Raw genomic sequence first — 25,301 nt, 5'->3', positions numbered from 1 at the left:
TTCAAAAAGCAACAAGTCCAATTCCAAAATCTTACCTGAATGAAAAATAACTTGCTAGCTAAATCCTGCTTGCATCAGTCAATAAGCCCATTCAATGTTCAAAACAAACTTCAACAGGAAGGTTAATTTCAACATTCCCATGAATAAATCAGGAAGCCACAGGATAAATAGAACATTCCCAGTGTTAGCCATGAATTCCTTTATGAATTAAGGGAAAGAACATAGCTTGTGAGGTTTTTCCATTATGAAGAAACTCAAAATATTTTACACTTTACTGTTGCGATATCCTACTGTCAGAATACAGTGTGAATGTAGATGCCAGACCACATCCATTTTCTCTTACTGTGCACTGAAAACATATTTCAAATGTTTGAAAAGTCAACATAGCCTTATACCCAATTCTTATTTCATTTTTCAAGTACCTTGGAATATTTAATTTCCAACCTTGATCGTCTTTCAACCACATTTTCAAATTTGCCTTAATCTGAATTCTCCTTCTTTCTTACTGGACAAAAACTGATAACTACCATCCTAATTATTGGCCTGAACTTTATTCCCAGCCAGGTTAAGTGGATAAAGGCAAAGCACTGAGGTTGCTGGAGACCTGAAATACAAACAGCAAAGGCAGGAGAATCTCAGCAAGTTTGGCATCGACTGTGGAATGAGGAACAGATTTCCCAGGGAATGACAATCTCACGCAGGTTGCTACTCTGGCCCTTTGATATGAAACTGAGATTCGCTCAGATCTCCCTCGAAAACACAAAGGCGCACTCACATTCTGATGGTTGTTGCATGATCTGAGGAAAGTAAAACCAAGTTCCCTCTGCTCCCTTCCCCAGCAGTCGGCCCAAGGATAAGGTCATAAAGTGAGTGTGAGGATACCATGTAAGCAGGGTGCCAGCTGGATCCAGGCTAGGGTGTCAGTCTGTGCAAGTTTGCAAGGGCCCCATTTAAGTATTGAGGTAGGTCCGAGTGGGAGGGATTGGAGGGGATGGGATGTGCTGTGTTACTGGGTCCAAGGTGCAATTCTCTGTTCCCTGGGGTTTTTAAATGGCTGGGACAGTGGGTGTCAACTCCCAGGGGTGCCATGTCTGGGTCGTGGGGGATATAATGGGTCTGGAGGTGGTGGTGCAGTATATATGGGGTGACTTAAATAGTTACTCAGGATTTAGACTCTGCATTCAATAATCTACCCTGTCCTGAATAACTTACTTTATTTCATTGGAACCAATCAAATTCTCCAATTTTCATGGAGACTTTCAGGTGCTCCCAAACATGGAGGAATTCCCCTGAGGAAAATTCAATTTCCCTGCAATTCCTCTGAGTCTGGTATGATGGGGATTCCACAGCATCCCATTTGCAACTCCCATTTACACTGGAATAATGACTCTCTGGCCAGTGTAAAATCTGTCCCAATATTTAGAGTCTAATATGACTCTTGACTTCTGAAGAAGGGTCATTGGACCCGAAATGTTAACTGTGATTTTCCTCCACAGATACTGCCAGACCTGCTGAGATTTTCCAGCAATTTCTGTTTTTGTTTCTGATTTCCAGCATCCGCAGTTTATTCAGGTTTTTAATCCAGTACAGCTCTTGTTTGGAACTCTCAGTCCAAAGAAGAGTCAGACTGGACTTGAAACATTAACACTGTGCCCCTCTCTCTTCACAGGTGCTGCCAACCCTACTGAGTTTCTCCACCACTTCTGGTCTCCATTTCAAGTTAAAGCCAAGTCTGTCACAATAGAATAGCTCATCCCATCCCCAGTATTCGTCCAAATGGCCAATGAATTGGATCCCTGCATCCCACACCACTCTTTCAGCCGCACATTTAAATCTCTAATCTGTTTGCTCCTATGACAATTTACATATGGCTCAGGTTTGAATTCTGAGACTTTTATTTTCGAGATTGACTTTTTAATTCCTAACTCCTCACAGTACCTTAGTAGAACTTCATTCCTAGCTCTCCCATTTTTGATTAGTTCTTATCTTTTCAATAACAAACGGATTCTGCCTTTCCCCCTCATAGTCCTTCTCCAGCCACAAACCGATGCCTTTAACCTTGGCAGTGGAGAGGCAACATTACATACTCATGAAGGAACCAAGTGAAATAAAACCATCTGCGTCCAGTTGACTGTAGCATTTATTCAGGGAGGAAAATGTACTGCTAAACACCAGTGATAAAGTCAGAACTGCATTAGGACATTTGCCTAATAGGTAGAATAAATTAATGTTTGTAAGTATCACAGAATTATTACAACATAGAACATTGCCATTCAGTCCATCATACCTGCACCTCCTGTCCAAATGAGCATTTCACATATTACCATTCACCAGCCTTCTCCCCATAATTCTGCATATTATTGCCTTTTAAATAAAAACTCAAATCCCTATGAAGACACCAACAGTCCATTCCAGATCCTAACTAGTTTCTGTGCCTAAAAGCTTTTCTCTACGTTTTGCTTCTTAGCACGCCACAGCTTGTGTTCGTGTTTGTGTTACACTTGCATATTGCATAGAATATCTTTTGTTCACACTGTAATCTTTGAAGTTAACACACATTCAGAATTTGAGAGCGCTATTCGTGCTGTTTCTATCCTCATCCTGATGACACAACACAAAACAAATAGAGAATTGGGACGGCAAGGTGATTCAGTGGTTAGCACTGCTGCCTCACAGTACCAGGGACCTGGGTTTGATTCCACCCTCAGGTGACTGTCTGTGTGGAGTTTGTACATTCTCCCCGTGCCTGCATGGGTTTACTCCGGGTGCTCCGGTTTCCTCCCACATTTCAGAGATGCATACATTAGATGAATTGGCCATTCTAAATTGCCTGACAATCAAGGAATGTGTGGGTTAGCCGTGAGAAATGCAGGAGAGGGGGAAGGTGGGTCGATGTGGGATTCTTTTCAGAGGGTCAGTGTGGACTCTATGGACAGAATGACTTGCTTCCACACTGTAGGGATTCTATGATTATGCACTAACATGCGGCACTAATTAGTTGCTTAACAACTAACTGTTAAGCAATGGTGGCATGGTGGCTCAGTAGTTAATATTGCTGCCTCACAGCGCCAGGGATGCAGGTTTGATTCCTGCCTTGGGTGACTGCCTGTGTGGAGTTTACACATTCTCCCTGTGTCTGTGTGGGTTTCCTCCGGGTGCTCCAGTTTCCTCCCACAATCCAAAGATGTGCAGGTCAGGTGAACTGGTCATGCTAAATTGCCCATAGTGTTAGGTGCATTAGTCAGGGGTAAATATAGGGTGGGGGATGGGTTACTCTTTGGAGGGTTGGTGTGGACTTGCTGGGAAAGGGCCTATTTCCATACTGCAGGGAATCTAATCTAACACTGTATGCCTCAACATTTTTATTCTATTGAAATTTTGAGGTGTAGATCCAGTATTGTCAGTTTAATTCAAGAGAGGGAGGAAAAAGGCAAAGATTTAAAAAACTGGAATAAGGACGAAAGGCCAAGTTGTATTTGTTTTCATTGCTGTGAATAAACAATTAATTAAGTCACATGGTGGACTGCAATTTCTGATTGACATTATGGTCACATTCCATAAAGCAATATCAGTTGGTCTTGTTGTTCCATGTTCAAATGCAAAATTAGGAGTATCAGTCACTAGGAGTTCTCCACAAGTTCAGCGGCAAAATTCTAATGTAAGTCAATATGACCTCAATGCCTAAATCACGTTTGTGCTCAGCTCTTTAATTTGATAATTTATTTTAGCACAGTGTAATGTAATGGCTCTGTGCATTAATAATAGATGAAGAAAGTATGAGGCAGCAGGAATAATGTAATGGGTACTCAATAGAACGTAACTGCAGTTTATGTGTTCTACTTGGCTTTGAAATAATCAAAATCTATCAGCATTTTGGCTGATCTGGTCAAAGGTCAGCAAGGAATGAAACAGCATAAGTTGTTGGCATAAGGCTACAGTGAATCATGCAGCAGTTTTAACACTCAAGATGCAGTCAGTGATACAGAACAAATTAAAGCATGATATGAGGCAAGAGTGAAGTTCAAGGATTTCTAATCTACCACAATGCCCACCTAATTACTCATTCCAGCTATAGATTTCCTCAGTGCAATAGTACTTTTAGATCCCAAATGTATTAGATGATCGGAAATTTCTTCCAACAATTTTGTTTTCCGTACTAATGATTGCAATTCATAAGTCTCCACAATTATACACTAATTCAAGCTGATTACTAAATTATTAAGATGAACCTGGGCAGTGAGCAGATACAAGAAACAGGGATATAATTGAGCCTCAGATGGTGTGCAAATCTTTCTTTCAAACAGTGTTTGATGGTGATAGTGTGAGGGCTGATTTAATCGGGTGGCATGGTGGCTCTGTGGTTAGCCCTCACAGTGACCTGGGTTCGATTCCAGCCTTGGGTGACTGTCTGTGTGGAGTTTGCACGTTCTTCCTGTGTCTTCATTGGCTTCCGCCAGGGGCTCTGGTTTCCTCCCAGATGTACAGGTTAGGTGAATTGGCCATGCTAAATTCTCCATAGTATTCAGGGATGTGTAGGTTAGGTGCATTAGTCTGGGGTAAATGTAGAGTAGGGATAATGGCCCCAGGTTGGTTACTCTTTGGAGAGTCAGTGTGGACTTGTTGAACCCAAGGGCCTATTTCCACACTGTAGGTATTCTATGAACAATATAAGAAATAGGAGCAGTAGAAGGCCATATGCCTCCTCAGGTGTGCTCTGCTATCCAGTAAGAACATGGCTGATCTGATTGTGGTCCTAACTCCAATTTCCTGCCTGACCCATGATGATTTTTTTACATTATGGGATTTGAGTATCGCTGGTCAGGCTAGCGTTTACTGCCTGACCCTAATTGTCCTTGAGAAGAAGGCCAGTTGCCTTCTTAAACTGTTGCAATTTGTTTGCTGCTGGTGGACCCACAGTGTTTTTAGGAAATGAGTTTCAAGATTTTGACCCAGCCCCAGTAAAAGACAGTTTTGTGCTTCTAACTCAGGATGGTTTTGTGGATTAGAATTAGAATTGCATTTATTGACACATGTAGTCAAGTATTGGAATATAGGAGTAAAGTGAAAAGTCTACAGTCACCATTTTGCGGTGCCAGCCTGGTTACACACTTGATTACAAAACCTGAGCTAAAAAAAAAACAGAAATAAAGGAAACAACGCCAAGAGGAATGAGAAATGCCCAGATATTTAAATCTTATCTCCATGTAGGCACCCTGGCCAAGCCACAGTTTGGAATCTCGGGAGGAGCTGAATGCTTGCTGCTGCTGACACGACTGCCAACTTTGATTCTTTAACTACTGGTGCCCCAACTGGGTTAGAAGATGGTCGGAGACAAAAAGACTACAGATGCTGGAATCCAAGGTAGACAAGCAGGAGGCTGGGACTACACAACAAGCCAGGCAGCATCAGGAGGTGGTGAAGTCAATTTTTGGGTGTAAGCCTTCTGCTCTACATCCGGGAGACCAAACATAAACTCAGGATGCATTTTGCCGAGCATCTCAGTCGGGCTCACCCAGTCACCGCCATTTTAATTCCCCTTCCCACTCCCTTTCCAACATGACCATCCTTGGCCTCTTCCATTGCCACAACAAATCAGACCGCAAATTGGAGAAACAACACCTCATCTCATGCCTGGGCAGCCTACAGCCCAGAGGACTCAACATTGAGTTCTCCAATTTCAAATCACCTTCCTTCCCATTCCCTGACTCCCTCCCAGCCCCTCCTCACCTCCCATTCCTCTCAGCCACCAATTGGATTCATTCCTCCCATTGACCAACCAGGTTGTACCCTCTACCTGTCTCCACCTACCCCCACTTCGCCACCTTGCGCCCCCACCTCCCCTTTATCTGCAGCTCCGCCCACACCCACCCCGAATCCTGAAGAAGGGTTACACCCGAAACATTGACTTCTCCACCTCCTGATGCTACCTGGCTTGCTGTGTTCTTCCAGCCTCCTGCTTGTCTACTATGGAACATCGTCAGGCAGAGCCAACTCGCAACCTCTGATTATCGGGTCCTATAACATACTTAGGCAGCAAAAGACTTTGAAGAATAGGGGAAAGAAAGGTAAAAGTAAAAAGAATGAAAGAAAGAAAGGAAGGAAGGATAGAGAAAAGAAAGAAAGGAAGAAAAGAAAGGTAAGGAAAGGAAAGAAAGGAAGGAATGGTAGAAAGGAAGAAAGGTAGGAAGGAAAGGGAGAAAGGAAGGAGGAAAGGAAGGAAGAAAGGAAGCGAATGAGCTCAGGAGCTTGAACGCAGTGCTGCTACTCTGCTGCCATCTTTAAATTAACTTTCAGGTTGGAGTGTTCCCGTGTATCTAATGCCTGCCTTCAAGGTGGTAGACTTCATAAGTGTAGAAGATCAAAATCTGATTAACTCAATCTTGCATATATTCAATGACCCAGCTTTCATTGATCTCTGTGAAAGCCAAACAACTGAGAGAAAAAGAAATCTCCTCAGCTCTACTTTAATCAGGAAACTTCTTATTTTAAAACTGTGCTGCCTACATCTAAAGCACACAACAAGGGCAAACATCCTGTTGGCATCGACCATGTCACATCCACTCAGAAATCTATGTTTCAACATGATTATCCTTTCATTTTCTAAATTTCAATAAGTATACACATACATTGTTCAAACTTTCCTCATAAAACAATACCTTCATCCTGGAATTAACTCCTGAACCTTTTTTCATTTGTTTCCCATGCAAGTAGACCCCATCCTACAGAAGGAGAGCAACTCTGTATATAGCAGTTTGGCTGTGAGGTTTCACTTATGTCCTCTGCAGCACTTTTATTTACCATTCCCCTTGAAATAAAAGCCAGCTTCCCCAAATGGCTCTGCCATCCAGGTTAGTCTTTTAGCAATATATGCCAAGCCCTTATGGATGGATTTCAATATAACTTAGTATTCAAACAGAGTTTGGACCGCAGAACAAATGTTCAGATTTTAGTAAGGAGGCATCTTTAGTTATTGGACATTTTTACAAGATATGCTAATATTGGACAATAGGATGACATTACTTTTTCTTAACAATGTTGTGGTTTGTGCTATTTGGAATGTCATTAATTATTTTACAATGGTGTGAACTGTCTTTGCTGCTATCTTGTGATTTGTCACAGCTTTCAACGTGTGAGCAGAGTTTTCGGAGCAGATTTTTGGATGTGGAATGGCTTGAAGCCTCCTTAGTTTGATGGAGCTCTGAGTAAAATCATTTATTTTATTGAGTTTTACGATTACAGAGGATCAACCAGGCAATATGAAGAATGAAGAAAGATACACATTATTGTAATGATATTGAGTTAACCAGGCGTGGCAGAGGTACAGAGTATCCTCTTCAGTTGTTTAAAATTGAATTCATCCACTCAGGGATGTGGGCTTTGCTGGATGGGTCAGTATTTATTACCTAATCCTTAATTACCCTTTTAAAGGTAGTGGTGAGCTGCTTTCTTGAACTACATCACCCAGTTAGGTGTTGGCACACCAGCAGTGCTGTTCAGGATAGAGTTCCAAATTTTGGCCCAGTGAAGGTGAATGAATGGAAATATATTTTCAAGTCAAGATGATGAGGGGCTTGGAGAGAAAGTTGAAGGTGGCGGTGTTTCAATGTATGCACTGGATATTAGATTAGATTAGATTACTTACAGTGTGGAAACAGGCCCTTCGGCCCAACAAGTCCACACCGCCCCGCCGAAGCGCAACCCACCCATACCCCTACATATACATCTACATCTACCCCTAACACTACGGGCAATTTAGCATGGCCAATTCACCTGACCTGCACATCTTTGGATTGTGGGAGGAAACCGGAGCACCCGGAGGAAACCCACGCAGACACGGGGAGAACATGCAAACTCCACACAGTCAGTCGCCTGAGGCAGGAATTGAACCCGGGTCTCTGGCGCTGTGAGGCAGCAGTGCTAACCACTGTGCCACCGTGCCGCCCATATCAGTGGTCATGATTGTGTAAGGTGTTATAACTATATACTAACATGTTGTGATTCCTTTCTGCTACAGAATTCTATAGTTTCTCTCCATTTAAATAATATCATTGTCATTCTGTTCTAACTATACAGGCAGAAAGCCTCATATTTTCACAGTTCTCCATCTGCCAAATTTCTGTTTAACTTATTCTATGCAGACTCTTTGCTCCATTTCCGCTTCTTTTCTAGTTACTCTTGCAGCATCGGTAAATTTAGCTTTCATACACCTGCCCCCTTCATCCAAGACATTAACAAAGATGGAAGATATTTGATAGCACTGATCTCCAGTTACAGTTGACCAATCTGAAAATGACTCATCTATCCCGACTCTCTGTGTTTCGTGGTAGTTATCCAATCTTCTATCCATTGTGATATAATCACCTTCACTGCCTTTTGAGGCACTGTTTTAAGTTGATCAATTCTCTAAGAGAAAAATATCCACCCATCTCCAGCCTACAGGGGCAACCCTTAATTTTAAAACAGAATCTCCTAGTTCTGTACTCTCCCACATCAGTAAACATCATTTTCATGTCCACCTTGTCAAAATCATTCAGGATCTTACATACTTCAACCAAATCACCCCTCACTCTCTAAGTCCAGTTGAAACAAACCCAGCCTGTGAATCTTTCCTCATAATATACTCCACTCATTACAGAGGAAGTCTAGTAAACATCATCTTTCGCACTTACATCCTTCCTTAAATAAGGAGACCAAAACTGCACACAGTATTCAAGATGTAGTCTCAAAAATGTTTTGTATAACTAAGTATAATACTCTTTTGAACATAAAACTTCTTCTCAAAATAAAGGATATCATTGTATTACCCTTCTTAATCAGATTGTTTGTAATCTTGATGTTATATTAAATCAGTTTCCAACTATATACTGGTACCATCACAAAGGCTCTCCATTCCATCTGCTGTGAAAACCCTCATTCATGCCTTCAGTAACTATTCCAATGCACTCCTGGATGCACGTTCACCTCCACATTCCACGTTGGAGTTTAGAAGAGAGAGAGAGGCGACCTTATTGAAATAGACAAGATTCTCAGAAGGCTTGACAAGGTAGGTGCAAGGCAATTGTTATCCCTTTGGGACAATCCAAGACCAGAGAGCATAATCTCAGAGTAAAGGATCATCCCATTTAGCTCAGAGATGATGAGGACTTTCCTATCTCAGGCTGTTGTGAATTTGTGGGATTCTTTACCATAGTTGAGGATTATCAGATGAGTCATGATTTCATTGAATGATGCAGCAGATGCAATGGGCAAAATGGTTTATTTCTGCTCCTTCATCTCATGGTATTTAAGAGCTCCTTAAAACTTAATTTTTTTTTGGACAAATTGCCATTCATCTGCCTTAAATCTACTTTTGTGGCTCAGTCTCCAATTTTGCTCAGAACATTCCTGTGAAATGTCTTAAGACATTTGACTCCATTAAAGGTGCTACATAAAAAGCAAGGTGTTGCCTTCTCACAGTTTATTGAGTGTCTCGGTTAATAAAATTACAATCAGCTACCATGCTGCTCATCCTATGTCACACCACCCAAGGATCCTCAATCTTACAACATCCAATGTCTAATCGTAGCTAAAATAGACTGATACAATCTTTAAACTATGTATTATTTTGGAATGAATTAATGTCACCATCATAAATTAATTTGTAAATCAAGTGTATTGTCTTGAACTGCTTTAGGTATCATGGTTGAATGTGATTTATAAATACAACCTCCAGCACCAGAGACAATTTTCATGACTGCCTGCATTAACCAAAAATGAATGATTTTAGAATTTATGTTGCCATAGAACATACCCAAACAAAACAGTGGCTTCTGAAACTAGGTCCAGTTCTCTCTGTTTTTGATACATGGGAATAAAGCATACCTGAGTGAACAGAGGAACTATTCAATGCAGACTTCAGTGATATTGATTCAGAGCTTGTTCAAGAGAAAGTTATAATGTACTTACATGATATAGCGTGATGGTGTTGTTTTCTGGCAGAGGTGTACTCAGAGATTCCTGTCGAACGGTGTCTAGATGTACTGGTGTTGGCAGTGCATAATGACTGATGGGATGGTTGGGACTGCTTAATTTGTCACTCTTCTTTCTGGATCGCTTGCCTGTGTCTCTTTTAGATAAATACTCCTCTTGAATGATAGGGATCTTATCGTCACTCATGTATCTCATCAGTGAGCTTTCTATGTTTAAAAGAATAAGTGCATAATAAGAAACCTTGTAGTGATCAATATATTTATCCAAGCAGGTGATTTCTTTCACAAATAGAACAACAGTACCAAACAATTATTCTGCCAATAATTATTCTGTCAACAAGAAGCCACAAATGTTTCACTGGAGGAGAAACAGTTTTGACAATGTCGATGAACTCCTTAGGAAGATAGAAAACACAAAAAGCATCCCAAGAATCATAGAAAACTAAGAGGGTAAAAGGGAAGAATTAAAAACAATCACTATTGCTTGAAAAGAAAAGTAAGGGAAACACTGATTGAAAACTAACCAACTAGGGTGGAAATGTCCACTGGATCTTCTATCTCACATCATATGAAAGAAATGGCTGCAGAGATAATGGATGCAAATCTTCACACCTTCCAAAATTGTCTTAATGATGGAAAGCTTCCAGTTATTTGGAACACCACAAATGCAAACCCTCTATTCATGGATAGAGACAGAAAGCAGAAAATTATAGGCCAGTTAGCCTAATACCTGTCACTGGATCAGCCTAGAGTCCATTTTTAAAGAGATAATAGCAGGGTATTAAAATAAAAATCATAACATGCTCAGGCAGAGTCAAGATGGTCTTGTGAAAGGTAAATAACATTCGTCAAATTAATTCAAGTTCTTTTGGGATATAACAAGCAGGGTGGACAAGGAGGAATTAGTAGTTGCACTATTTGGATTTTCCAAGGGTAGGTAATAATGTATCACATAAAAGGCTACACAAGATAAGAGCTTATGGTGTTGGGGATGATATATTAGTATGGAGAGAAGACTGGAGAACGAACAGGAAAAGGGGATTTGGGAAAAATGGGTAATTTTCAGGATATCAAACTGAAGTGTCCCTGGGATCAGTGCTGGGACCTTAATTATTTACAATCTATATTTATGATTTGGTGAAGGGACCAAATATTGTAGCCACATTTGCTGGCGAGATAAAACTTTGTCAAGCTGTAAGGAGGATATGAAGAGTCTGCAAAGGGATATAGATGCATTCAGTAAATGGGAAAATATTTGGCAAGTGGACTATAAGGTATGAAAACATGAGGTCAATTTTTGCAGGTATGTTAGAAAGGTAGACAATTATTAATAGAGACAGCTGATAAAATGCTGTAGTAGAGAAGGATCTGTGGGACCCTGTGCATGAACCATGAAAAAGAGTATGCAGGTACAGCAAGTCATTTGGAAGGCAAATGGAATGTTGGTTTTTATTTTAGGGGGCACATGTACAAACATCTAAATCAAGAGCAAAAATAGACCTACTCAACCCCTTGAGCCTGCTTCTCTATTCAATAAGATTTTAGCTCATCTTACTGTAACCTCAAATCCACATTCATTGTTACTCCTGTTAACCTTTCAACACCTTACTTAACATCTATTTTGCTTTAAAAATACTCACAAACCCTGATTCTACCACTATTTCAGTGTAATCGTTCCAAAGGCATTCAGATCCCTTTGTAGATGAGAGCTCTGCAATATCTCACCATTTAGATAATATGCTTCTTTTTTATTCTTTATGCCAAAATGGATACCTTCTCATTTTTCTGTATCACACTCCATTTGCATAACTATGCCCTTTCATTTAGTCTGTCCATATATTATGGTAATTGTATTCATGAGTCCTGTTCACAACTTACTTTCCAACCTACCTTTATGTCATCACAAATTTGCCGATACCTTCAGTCTGTGTACCTCAGTCATTTATACAGAAACCAGTTGAACTCTCAGCACTGATCCCTGTGGAATATTACTCATTACATCTTACCAGCCTGTAAAGACCGACTTACCTTCCTGTCAGTCAGTTAATAGCCTGAACAGACCAATATACAACCTCTTACACCTTGAGATTCTTTTCTCTGATGTGGCATCTTATCAAAATTCTTCTGGAAATCTATTTAAAGTACGTTTCTGGTTCCCCTTTATCAATAACATGCATTATCTCCATGAAGAACTCCAATGGAATTGATCAAACATGAATTCACTTAAGTAAAACCATATTGACTCTGCCTGGTTACCTTGAGTGTATCAAAATGACCTGTTAAACTTCTTTCATAATAATTCGTGACATTTTACCAATGTCAGATGTTAAGTTAATGGACCTGCAGTTTCCTGCTTTTTGTCTCCCTCTCTTTTCAAATAAAGGAATTACTTTTGCTATCTTCCAATCTAATGGGACCATCTCCAAATCTAGTGAATTTTGGAAAATTAAAACTTGCAAAAATTATCTCATTGGCCACTTCTGTTAAGACTTTAAGATGAAGTCCATTGGCACCTGGCATTTGTTTGTTCACAGCTCCAACAATTTACACAGCACTATTCTCTGGTCATTATGATTTTCCAGACTTTCATCTACCCTCCCTTTCATTTCCTAATTTATCACTGTTTTGGGGATGTTACTTATGTGCTGTAAAGAGGCTACTGCAAAATATCTCAAGAATTCATCTGCCATTTCCTTATTTTCCATTATTTATTCTAGAGTCTCATTTCACTATACAATCAACTGAGATGCTTCAATAAAAAGTTTTCTAATTTAAGAAGGAGAAAAGGAGGATTTATTTTTCTCTAAGAGGGTTGTTAATGTTTTTGATTTTAAAAAAACTTCAGAGTTTCTTTACTGCTGTTGACAAAAATTATGGTTAATGCATAAGATTTGCAGCTTCCCTTAGCGGTTAGCAGAGTCAAATCTTTGTATGCTTGCCAAACTTTTTCCAAACAGTTACCAAGAAATGCAATAGAAAGAGGAGGTGATGATGTACATAATTCCACCCAAGATGCACGTCTATATTAATGTTACTCAGCTAGAGGTTCAGTGTGCCAAAACCAGATTGAAGCCTGCAGTCTTGGCTTCCTTGACTTGGAAAGAATTGATATACCAGATTTTGTCTAGCTTTCTCTGCTTGGAGCACTGAATGTGAAAGCGAAAGATTTTGTTTGCAAGTTAGTTGCTATATCTGCACTGCTTCACTCAGGAGAAACTCAAAACTATTGGCACTCAGGAAACTGTAGAAAATCAGACACGAGGTAATGGAATTTTTCACAAAAGCTCTTGGCAGATGGGAAAGCAGGTTACTTCAACCAGTGGCACCATTTCCAAATATTATAATTGAATGATTGTTTTCCCATTATGACAGTCCACTGGGCAGCTCTTTTATCTTCAGTCCTACTTGGTAAGATATGGCTTGTCCGTCTTGATTGCTCAGGGTGTTAGTTCCTAAACTGTGATTGCAGAGTTGCTGAACAGAGGTTGAAACCATCTCCAATAGAGAAGGAAGAAGTGAAGCAAAGTGTTGTGATTGCAACCAGGTGGATCTCATTGACTATGAAATCCTTCACTGGGGTTGTTAACCTGGGCCAATCAAGGAGCCCTGGGGGATTGCTGTAAACAGGAGATCTGGGCGCCGCAAGGGGTGGAGTGCATTAGTTCCCCCTCCAACTCTATTTTGATTTAGTACCTACCCTCCCCTTCACCTTTTTGATCACACAGCATTGCCCTTTGGTTTGAAGGGCAGTGCTTGTCACTGGCCACTCGGGTGTTTTTCCTATCTTCCTGGTGGTGGAAATCGAATAAAGATTCGTGCACTTTGTGTCTCTCACTGTGTTTCACACCTGCACACACACACCATGGGTGCTGGGGAATAAAAAAAAACAGAAGATTTTTTTTCCTATCTTCCTGGTGGTGGCAATTGAATAAAGATTCATGCACTTTGTGTCTTTCACTGTATCTCACACCTGCACACACACACCATGGGTGCTGGGGAAAAAATAAGCACTACCGCAGTTTGGCGGTAGTGTGGGGGGTAAAAAAATTTTTTTTAAAAATAAAAAAAATAAAATAACAGAGGAGCAAAAAAAAAGAAGATTTTTTTTCCTATCTTCCTGGTGAAAAAGAAAGAAAAAAAAATAAACAGGAGATCTGGGCGCCGCAGGGGGTGGAGTGCATTATTTCTCCCTCCAACTCTATTTTGATTTAGTCCCTACCCTCCCCTTCACTGTTTTGATCACACAGCATTGCCCTTTGATGTGAAGAGCACTGATTGTCACTGGCCACTCGGGTGTTTTTCATATCTTCCTGGTGGTGGAAATTGAATAAAGATTCGTGCACTTTGTGTCTTTCACTGTGTCTCTCACACACACACACACACACACACACACACCATGGGTGCTGGGTTAAAAAATAAGCACTACCGCAGTTAGGCAGTAGTGTGGGGGTTAATATATAAACCAGAGAGAAAAAAATAAACAGGAGATCTGGGCGCCACAGGGAGTGGAGTGCATTATTTCTCCCTCCAAATCTATTTTGATTTAATCCCTGCCCTCCCCTTCACTGTTTGATCACACAGCATTGCCCTTTTGCGAAGGGCACTGCTTGTCACTGGCCACTCGGGAGTTTTCCTATCTTCCTGGTGATGGTAATTGAATAAGGATTCGTGCACTTTGTGTCTCTCACTGTGTCTCACACCTGCACACACACACACACACCATGGGTGCTGGGGAAAAATAAGCACTACCGCAGTTAGGCGGTAGTGTGGGAGTTAATAAAGAAAAAGAGTAAATAAAAAATGAAAACGAAAATAAATGGGGTCTCTTTGTGAAGGGCACTGCTTAAAAAAAAGTAAACAGGAGATCCAGAATCTCCTCATCTCGGGAACTGGCTCTGAGCTGGCTGGCTACAGCCAGTATACTGTACACATGTAAATAAAGGGTGACTTGGTGATGGGATACTGGCCCATGAGTTTTCTTGCTCAGTCCAGGCCCTGTAAGACCTTTGCTGTCTCAACTCCGCATACCGGTAGCAGGAACATCAATGTTTCTCTTAGTGAGAGAGACAATTTACTTCAGGGGCCGAAGTTTGGTGGCAGAACCATGGGAATGGCCCCGTATGGTTACGAGTCGTGGTTGATGTGAGGTCAGGTCCCATGACATACAAAGTTCAGGTGGGTGAGACAGTCCTGAACAAACACGTGGATCATCTGAAAGCTGCTACCTTGCAAATGGGCAAGAACTAAACATGCCTGACCCCTCAGAACAGCCAGATGGCCTGTCAGAAACTGTGGATTCTCCCCCTCTGTCTAGTGTCAAGGAAACCTCAGAGTCTGAGATGATTGCAGCCCTGCAGCCTTGGTACTGTTATCGCCAGGAGAAGAGGAGGAAATCCTCCCAAGACGCTCCGGATGCAGGAGACAGGCTATGGGCTGGTAAATGCTGCCCGTGTCAGAGTCAGAGTCAGAGCAGTCAATCCATGTAATATTTTGTAAATTCCACTTTGGAAATAGAACCAGTCTGATTCAAAATTGGGATACAGGTAGACTCTAACCTCACAGCTTCAATGCATTGTCTGAGCTGAGATGTCACCTTTTGTTATAAAATCTTAAGTTATCTCGAGAAGGTGACTGAGAAGAAGTTGTGGGATTTACACAGTAATGAACCGAAACCTGCAACCCATTCTAAAAGATGAAAGATTTAACAGCAATCCAGGTTTGTTCAATATAACATTTCAGTTGCACGACATTGTAATCTTGTGCTATAAATTCTGTGTCTTACGGTCTTCTTCTCCACAACCACGGGCGGCACGGTGGCACAGTGGTTAGCACTGCTGCCTCACAGCGCCAGAGACCCGGGTTCAATACCCGCCTCAGGCGACTGACTGTGTGGAGTTTGCACGTTCTCCCCGTGTCTGCGTGGGTTTCCTCCGGGTGCTCCGGTTTCCTCCCACAGTCCAAAGATGTGCAGGTCAGGTGAATTGGCCATGCTAAATTGCCCGTAGTGTTAGGTAAGGGGTAGATGTAGATGTAGGGGTATGGGTGGGTTACGCTTCGGCGGGGCGGTGTGGACTTGTTGGGCCGAAGGGCCTGTTTCCACACTGTAAGTAATCTAATCTAATCTAAACCACCTGATGAAGAAGCAGCGCTCCAAAAGCTAGTGCTTCCAATTAAACCAATTGGGCTTTAACCTGGTGTTATGTGATTTTTAATTTTGTACACCTCAGTCCAACACTGGCTCCTCCACATCATGGTAAGGTTCGCAACTTTGAGGTTTTTTTTGGGTCAACTTGCTCTATTTTGTCAACAATAAAGGTAAATGCACTCCAAAATGATCTGTATACTTTCTAGATTTTAGAGCAGAGTCAGCAAACTCTGGGTTACTGGAGCTTGAAAGACTGCTGTCTCACCCCATAAGATAAATAAAACAGGATAACACTGAGAATGACACTCACTGGCACCTCTCTGTCCCAAACTAGATCTCTTCAAATTGCTAGCTGGCAGACATTCCATCCTAATGACTGCAAGGGAGTTACGATAGGTTTTCTATATTTTTCACGATGTGGGTATCAATGATGATGCAGCATTTGTTACCCATCCTGAACCACTGTTCTCCATGTGGTGTAGGCACATCCATAGGTCTTTATGGAAGGGAGTTAACAGGGTTTTGCCCTGTAACAATGAAGTAACGGTGATACTGTTACAAATCAGGACATGTGTGATTTGGAGGGATATTTCCAACTTTCAGTGCTCCCATGCATCTGCTGACATCATTCTCAGGAGCAGAGGAAGGTGTTGTCAAAGGAGCATTGGTGAATTGCTGTAATCCATCTTGTAAATGGTACACGCTGGATTAGAAGTGAGGGGATTGAATGTCTGATGTGGTGGATGGCTGCCAAAGAAGTGGATGGTGTAAAGCTTCGTGTGTTGTTAGAACTGTACCCATCCAGTTAAGTGAAGAGTGCTTCATCAAACTCCAGATTCATATTTTGTAGATAGTGCTGAGGCATTGTGAAGTTCGGGGAGTTACTCACCATACTTATCAGCCCTAGCCTGACTGTTACCCAGATCTTGCTTCATATGGCTGTCCACTGCTTCTGTAGCTGATGAGTTGTAAATGGTGCTGAATTTGGTGTAATCATCCCCATTTCTGACTTTATGATGGAGAGAAGATCATTGATGAAGCAGTGAAGATAGCCGGGCTTTGGACACTGCCTGAGGAACTCCGTCAACTACAACCATCTTCCTTTGTGCTAGGTATGACTCTAATTGATGCAGAGTTTTCCCTTATCCTCACTGAGTCCAGTTTTATTAGGACTCCTTGATGCCACACTTGGTCAACGGCAGCCTTGATGACTCTCGCCTTACCTCTGGAGTTCAGTTCTCCTGTCTCTGTTTAAACCAAGGCTGGAACAAGGTCAGAATTTGTGCAGCCCTCACAGAACCCAAGTGTTGGTGGTCAGGTTATTGATTACGTATAATTTGATAGCAGTGTTGATGATACCTTTTATAACTCTGCTAATGATTCAAAGTGCACTGATGGACTACTAATTGACCAGGTATAGGATGTGTTCTGCTTTTCTGTGCACAGAATGTATCTGGGCAATTGCCCACATTGTCAGATTGTTGCCAGTGTGTAGCTGCACTGGCGCGGTTTAGCTGGGGTTGTGGCTAGCTCTGGAAGCCAAATACTGTTAGCAGGATGTTGTCAGGATCCACAGCCTTTATAAAATTATGCCTTCAGCCATTTCTTGACATCGTGTGGAGTGAACCTAATTGGCTAAAGACTGTGTTTATGATGCCCTCAGGAGGAAGCTGAGATGATTTACCCACTTGTCAGCAAATTTCAGATGCTAGTCCCTAAAAGCAAGAGTTCAAGGTATCCTGTAGAACAAAGCTTTTGGAAGAGAAGACAATATTTACAGCAATTACATCAGGAAATACAGGATAGATGCAGGTGAGGCAGGCCATATAGCTTTTCATCACATAATCAACTTCAGTCTTCAAATGGACTAATGCATTTGACTCCATGAACCAAGCCAAAACTGTGGGAAAACTAGAAATCTAAATTAAATATGTATATGGGCTGGGTTTGGGGGTTGGGGGGGGGGGGAAGGGGAGTAAAATTAATGAGTATAGGGTGTGCTGACCCAGAGTCAATCACTTTTGTTGGATAAGAAATATGGTCATCAGCTGAAATGAAACCTGGATTTCAGGGGTTAAATTATGAGGCAGGAGTGCACAAATCAGACCGGTTAATTTAAGAGGTTATGGGATGATCCAGTCTTCAAGATATAATCAGGAAAGACAGGATGGACAAGGATAAACTATTTTCACTAGTTGGGGATTTGGGAAGTAGATGGGCATATCCTGAGAATTAGGGCCGGACCATTCAGGAGAGATGTTAGGAAGCCCTTCTACACACAAAGGATGGTAGAGATTGGAACTCTCTTCCACAAAATGGCAGTGGATGCTCCAACAGTTGTTACTTTTAAATCTGTGATAGATAAAATTTTGCTTAGTGAAAGTAGTACAGTCCAAAGGCAAATATATGGAGTTAGGCCATAGGTCAGCCATGATCTCATTGATTGGTGGAATCGAGGGACTGAATGGCCTACTCCTGCTCCTATGTTGCCATTAAAGTCTGGAGTGCAAGAAAAAAATGAAAAGCAGGGAGTTCAGCTACGAAGGAAGATAAATTAATGCTGGCTTTTTATCATGATTTAAGCATTACTGAGGACAAAGTTAGACCTGTCCTGACTGCAGTTAGAAGCAGCATAGAGCAAGAAGGAAGGAATCTTTAATTGAATAACTTATGGAGTTTCAGGACACTAAAATTTTCTGAGAATTTAATCGACGTGGCGGAGACAACATGGCTCAGAAGTGATCTGTACTCCAGACATGCAAAAGCTGTTTATCAGAGAAAGAAAGATAAGAGCAGCCAAGCGGAAAGTCAAAGTCTCTGGTTTGAAATAGTTGATTTTAAAGCTTCGCAGCTAAGCCTGTACTGGGTGCTGGGTACCAACCGCCGATACCTTGTGATTGGGCTAGTTCACTGCCTCCAACTCATTCTCTGCTGAGTCTCAGAGCCTGTACAATTATCATTAACCACCAGACAGTCTTAACAGGAAGAGACATTTGCAACACACCACACCTTGTTCCATTTCGCAGAATAACAACAGGTACAATTATCAAATGTCAATAATTAAAACAAGCAAAAGCCAGATATGTAATGTCTGTCTCTATCTGGGACTCATTCCAGATAAACTGTTTCTCCAGCTACAGACGGTGTACCATCATCAGATTGGGTAGTGCCAATGCAACTTCAACATTAACTCTTCCAGAACCATTAGCTTGTACAACAAAACTTAGAGGATACGAAGGGACAAAGAAGTCATAAAAAGAGAAGATAGCCTTCAAAAGGGGACATGTTAGGGGAAGTCTTTTCTCTTCTAGAGGTGTCAAGAGAGGTGTCATAGTACCCCTACAGTGTGGAAGCAGGCCATTTGACACATCAAGTCTACACCGACACTTTAACGAGCACCCCACCCAGAAACAATCCCTACGCTATCCTGCAACCTTGCATTTCCTATGGCTAATCCAATTAGCCTACACATTCCTGAGCACCACGGGCAATTTAGCATGGCCAATCCACTTAATGGGTGAGTATGCCCTGCAGAGAAACTCACTCTCTTCTCATCAGTTCTGCAATTAAATGCTGGGCACAATGTTCCATGGATGACTTTCACAATTTTCTAGCAATAAAAGCCTTTAAAATGTCAATTAATGGCCATTTAAGGGCCTTAACTCTCCATCCTCCCAATCACCTATCTCTCCTATAGGTACGAAAGGCAGTTAATCACCGAATTAGGAAACCAGGGTGATCTGTTTGCTCTGTCTGTGGGGAGGCCTCCAATTCCTCAACCTGAGAGCAATCAGATGCATGGATGATGGGAAAAAGGCTGATTCTCTAAAAGCCGCCCTCTGCACTTGTCTCTGAATCACCAGATCTCCCTCTACCCAGTTCAGAAAGGGAAAAAGAAGAGTTAACCTTTCACTGTTGGATTGCCTCCAGTCTAGGCTGGCACCAGCAGCCTACAGTTGGCTGTCAGCTTCTGGTGACCCTGTATCTCAGTGTCATGGTGCCTAATAGAGTGAGATACTCACCTACAGACTGCCTCTCAGCTCTCAATAAGCTCACAGCTGCATGAGAAACTGAGTTATGTTAGTTGTGGCGGGGGCGTGTATGTTGCTACATAAGACATTTGTCCCCACATTTCGAAGAAAAAAAGTAAATCTCAGTCTTTGTTGGCTTCCCTTGTGCTGTAAAGCTTTGAGATTACATTTTAAATTCAAACATCCGCTGTGTATTGATGGGTCAAAGCATTTTAGGAGCACTCTTATGCTTTTTTTGGATCTTTTACTAACTTTAACACATTCCTATTATTAAATGCCCTTGAATCACATTTCACGAGAGTATGAGAGACTTTTCTCATGCAATAACAGTTTTCTATATCCACTCAGCTGTAGGCTATTTTCCCAGGTCAGGATTCAGTACATTTGCATCATCAGATTCTCTGTCATACCAATTCCTATTGGTTCTTTGACATGGATGTCAATGCAGGAACAATGCGAAAGGGGAAGAAGTGCCTAAAACTCAGAGAGGATATCCCACTGATGGGTTCAGTCAAAACTGGGGTCTTTAATTGTTATGCACTAGAAATGAAGTGAAGACAGAATAGGTCACTTTATATCCTCTCCTCCATGATAGGGATCTCAGTGCCACTGCTGCTACCTCCTGATGGCAATCTTCTTTTCGGTGACCTTTACACGGATAGACACAAAGAAAATTGGGCAGGATGAAGAAGGCACTTGGAAGAACTTCCAGGTCCTGTTTTGCTGCAACTGTGCCATATCCATCCTTCTGAGGACTCTGTAGAAAACTCGCTGACTCATGTAGCATGTGTCATTGACTGTGGTTTGGAAGGATCTAGGGTGCAAATGTTGCAATGAGAATGAATAGAATCATCTTTCTGATGAAATGTATTTGAATCTCTGCTTCCAGGGTGAAAAACAGCTACAGAACATTTACTTTGTGAAATGGAATTGCCAAAGCCAGGTTTCCTCTGAGAAGGACGATCTGGTTTATATAAAAAAGTACCCTGTGCTGCGAACAGAAGAGCTTGTAGAAGCTGACTGGACTGCAAATCTAAACAGAAAGCAATCATGAACCGACCAATTAAACTGTGGAATGCTATTACAGACACCCTTCTAAGGAGTTGTTCATTCTCAACACCTTCTTGTAAGTTCAATGCTGCAGGAAAAGAAATACGGTAGAAACTTATGGGAAATGGAGGAAAATAATATCAGTGTACTTTGCAGAAATAGTGACCTACAGGAAAAGGAGTTATCACAGGGAGTAAAATGCACCTTCTTAAAAATTCTTTTAACGGGAATGTGGGTTTTACTGGCAGGGGGAGTTTTGCTGTCAATCCTTAATTGCCCTTGAGAAGTCAAGCATCAATTCATCTTTGGAATAAATGGCAAGTTTAGTGGCAACTTTTCTAATAGCATTTGGAAAAATATCCATCAGCAGGCAGGAGGACCAGTCAAATTACACAAGTTTTGAGAGAAATGGGAAGTTCTGGACACAGCACTCACTTCGAGAATATTTAGTTTGACATGTGCTCTGACCTTTAGCATTCAGTCGGAGCTTTAGCTGCTCACCAGTGCAGGCTCCATTTATCTGACCATATTGTTTGATTCAAAATGAGGGGTGCTGCGAATCCAGCAAGTGTATTACATGTAATGTTTCCAGCATCGGGACTGTATATCAGTTTTTATTACACCGTATGGAATATTTAACTCCTGCATGATTAACTTTTTCATGAGATTTTGTAATTGGAAACCACTAAAATAACTAGAAATGATGTTGGAAATCTGGCCCCGTCAATCTGAAATCTTCAGGAGAAATAATTTATTATTCAATACGTAAGGTTTCAAGTTCAACAGTAGGATAGATTGTCTGTTATTTATGGCAACATCTATTAGAGGGAGATTACAGTTTTCCATTACAGCCTGCTTGCATTAGGAACTCAAACAATCTCCACCAGTGGTTTTGAGGCAGAAGGACTCCTCCTAATCTAACAAATGCTCCCTGTTGCCCTGGCCAAACTGGTCTCTCCAAATGGAAACACCTCACCACTCTCTCACTACTCCTGAATTATCTTGCTGCTGCTCAGTGTTGTACCAGCTTGAATCTTCCAAATAACTCTTCAATGCCTAAACTTCAAAATATCTCTGGACTCTTTGCTGGCAGAATGGGCTGGCTCTTCGCATAACTCAATAGTTCAAATCGATCCTAACAGGTTCAGCCAATATTTGAGTGTCTTGTTCTCCGGTATTCTTGGAAATTCAGCGCACTTAACACATTTAGTCCTGCGGCAATTGCACACTTTTAATAGTCCAGCAGCCATACTTAATCAGCAATGCACATTCTCTTAAAAGAAGATGGTGAGGGTTAGATCTAAGTTTCACAATTACAAACACTTTAGTGGCCTCCAATCAATTTCACAAAATCAGAAGCAAGGCTAGGATCCCTACGCAGAGGGCAGAATCTCTGTTCCAGGATGTGGGCAGGCAACTTAACTTGGAGGTGGAGGAGTTCTGGAACTCCACCATATTCTTGACTTAATACAATGAACGGAAGAGCCTTGGGAAAAGTTGATGGGCAGAGAGATCTGGGAGTGCAGGTCCATTGTACCCTGAAGGTTGCTACACAGGTGGATAGAGTGGTCAAGAAGGCATAAAGTATGCTTGCCTTCATTGGATGGGGTATTGAGTATAAGAACTGGCAAGTCATGTTAACATTGTACAAGACATTGGTTCAGCGCATTTAGAATACTGTGTACAGTTCTGGTTGCCACATTACCAAAAGGATGTGGACGCTTTGGAGAAGATGCAGAGAAGGTTCATGAGGATGTTGCCTGGTATGGAAGGTGCTAGCTATGAAGAACGGTTGAGTAGGTTAGGTTTATTTTCATTAGAAAAAAGGAGATTGAGGTTTATAAAATCATGAAGGGTATAATCAGGATGGATGGAGACAAGCTTTTTCCCAGGGTGAAGGGTTCAATAACGAGAGGTCACGCTTTCAAAGTGAGAGGTGAAAAGTTTAAGGAGGGATACACACGGCAAGTACTTCACACAGAGGGTGGTGGCGTCCGGATAAATGCATAAGTAGGTGGGGAGTAGAGGGATATAGATGCTTAGGAATTGACCGACAGTACATTTGGATCGGTTCAGGCTTGGAGGGCCGAAGGGCCTGTTCCTGGGCTGTAAATTTTCTTTGTTCTTTGTTCTTTTTAACCAAATTAAGTTCAGCGGTGGAAGGTCCTTAGTCAACCATCCTACCCTAACACCAACTGTGGTCCTTAGGTGATCGAGTAAGGCTGACATAAGGGCTTCAGAAAACCACCACTGGGGTTAACACAGGAAGAGGGCCTGCCATAGAGTATGGAAACAAACCCTTTGGTCCAACTAGTCCATGCTGACCATAATCCCAAACTAAACTAGTACCACCTGCCTGTGCTTGGCCCATATCCCCCCAAACATTTCTTATTCATGTATTTATTTAAATGTCTATTAAACGTTGCAACTGTACATTCCACACACAAACCATGCTGTGTGTAAAAAAGTTGTTACTCGTGTTCTTTTTAATCTTTCTTCTGTCACCTTAAAAATATGCCCCATTACATTGAAATCCTCCACTCTAAGGAAAAGACACCTGCCATTCACCTCATCTATACCCCTGATGATTTCATAAACCTCTACAAGGTCACCCCATAACCTCCTATGCTCCAGTGAAAAAGTCCCAGTCTCTCCTAATAAGTCAAACCCTCCGTTCCTGGCAACATCCTGGCCAATCTTTTCTGAACCGTCTCCAGCTTGATAATATCTTTCTTAGAACAGGGCGATGAGAACTAGACACAGTACTACAGAAGAGGCCTCACCAATGTCCTGTACAACCTGAACATGACTTTCCAACTCCTATAATTAAATGCCTGTCACTGTGTATCCTGCTTGATAGGTCAGCCTGTGCTGGTCACTGATGAGCTGCGGTTGTGGGAGTGGGGGAAATAAGGGTTTCGGTCTCTGGATCAAAGGCACTCAAGGCCTTATTGAAACACCTAACTGATGGCAAGGGAATGACTGCTAAGAGCTACATCCTCAGCGTTCACTTCTGAACCTCCACCTCCTTTTTCTCACAACCTGTACCATCCAGAAGCTGCCATTCACCGTCATCCAAGAAACAAATCACTGACTTTACACCTTAGTCATCCTTGATCTTTTTTAGAAAACGTACTAATTTTGTGGAATGTCGACTTTGCTAGCTGGCCACATTTATTGCCCATCCCTAGTTGCTCTTAAGTGGTGGTGAGCTGTCTTCTTGAACCACTGCAGACAGGCAGTAGGCTGGAAGAACACAGCAAGCCAGGCAGTATCAGGAGGTGGGGAAGTCAATGCTTCTGGTATAACCCTTTTTCAGGATCTGAAGAAGGGTCGTACACAAAACGTTGACTTCACCACTTCCTGATGCTGCCTGGCTTCCTGTGTTTTTCCATCCTACTGCTTGTCTACTTTGGATCCCAGCATCTACAGTTTTTTTTGTGTGTCTTGAAGCACTGCTGTGGGTTGACCTACAATGTCTTTAGGCAAGGAATTCCAACATTTTGACCCAGCAACAGTGAATGAACCAGTGAAGGTTCCAAGTCAGGATGGTGAGTGGCTTGGAAGGCGGTGGTGTTCTCATATATCTGCTGCCCTCAGCATCACTTGATCCTGCCAACATGATCCTGGATGCCCTTCAAGCAACAGCCATTTCATCCTCTATGGCACTGCCTGTGATTGGCCAGCAGTCATTGCTTTGTCAGGGATCTTACTTCAAGGCAAAAGGTGACTGTGGTCCCACTAATGAAATGATTGGAATTACATTGGCATGCATTGCTTTAAAGAGTAAGCATGGATGGGTCTGTCATCACTAGCTGATGAGACCCCTCCTCTGCCTGGAGTATTTGAGAAGTGACCATAAGCGATTAAATTCCTGATGAAGGACTTTTGCCCGAAACGTCGATTTCGCTGCTCGTTGGATGCTGCCTGAACTGCTGTGCTCTTCCAGCACCACTAATCCAGTATAAGGGATTACCAGACTACTATTTGATCTTCAATATGTGCTCAAATCTTGCTGTGACAATTATCCTGGAAGGTCCTGGCATACATTCAAAAGGAACTGGCCACCACTAAGGTTGGAATTATGGTCAGCATTATGAGTTGGAC

General features: G+C 41.9%; 1 protein-coding gene across 6 annotated transcripts in view; it reads right to left on the bottom strand.

The window, feature by feature from the left end:
* The window catches only part of cnksr2a (connector enhancer of kinase suppressor of Ras 2a), a 496,755-nt gene that overhangs the window by 157,307 nt on the left and 314,147 nt on the right, over positions 1-25,301 (bottom strand). For all 6 annotated transcript variants that reach the window (XM_072584887.1, XM_072584893.1, XM_072584891.1 and 3 more), the window contains one exon: positions 9,946-10,175. In XM_072584887.1, coding sequence (XP_072440988.1) covers positions 9,946-10,175 — 230 coding nt within the window. The remainder of the gene's footprint in view (positions 1-9,945; positions 10,176-25,301) is intronic.

The sequence above is a fragment of the Chiloscyllium punctatum genome, chromosome 15 (genome assembly GCF_047496795.1).
Source record: "Chiloscyllium punctatum isolate Juve2018m chromosome 15, sChiPun1.3, whole genome shotgun sequence".
NCBI lineage: Eukaryota > Metazoa > Chordata > Chondrichthyes > Orectolobiformes > Hemiscylliidae > Chiloscyllium > Chiloscyllium punctatum.
This window is presented reverse-complemented; position numbering and strand designations above follow the sequence as displayed.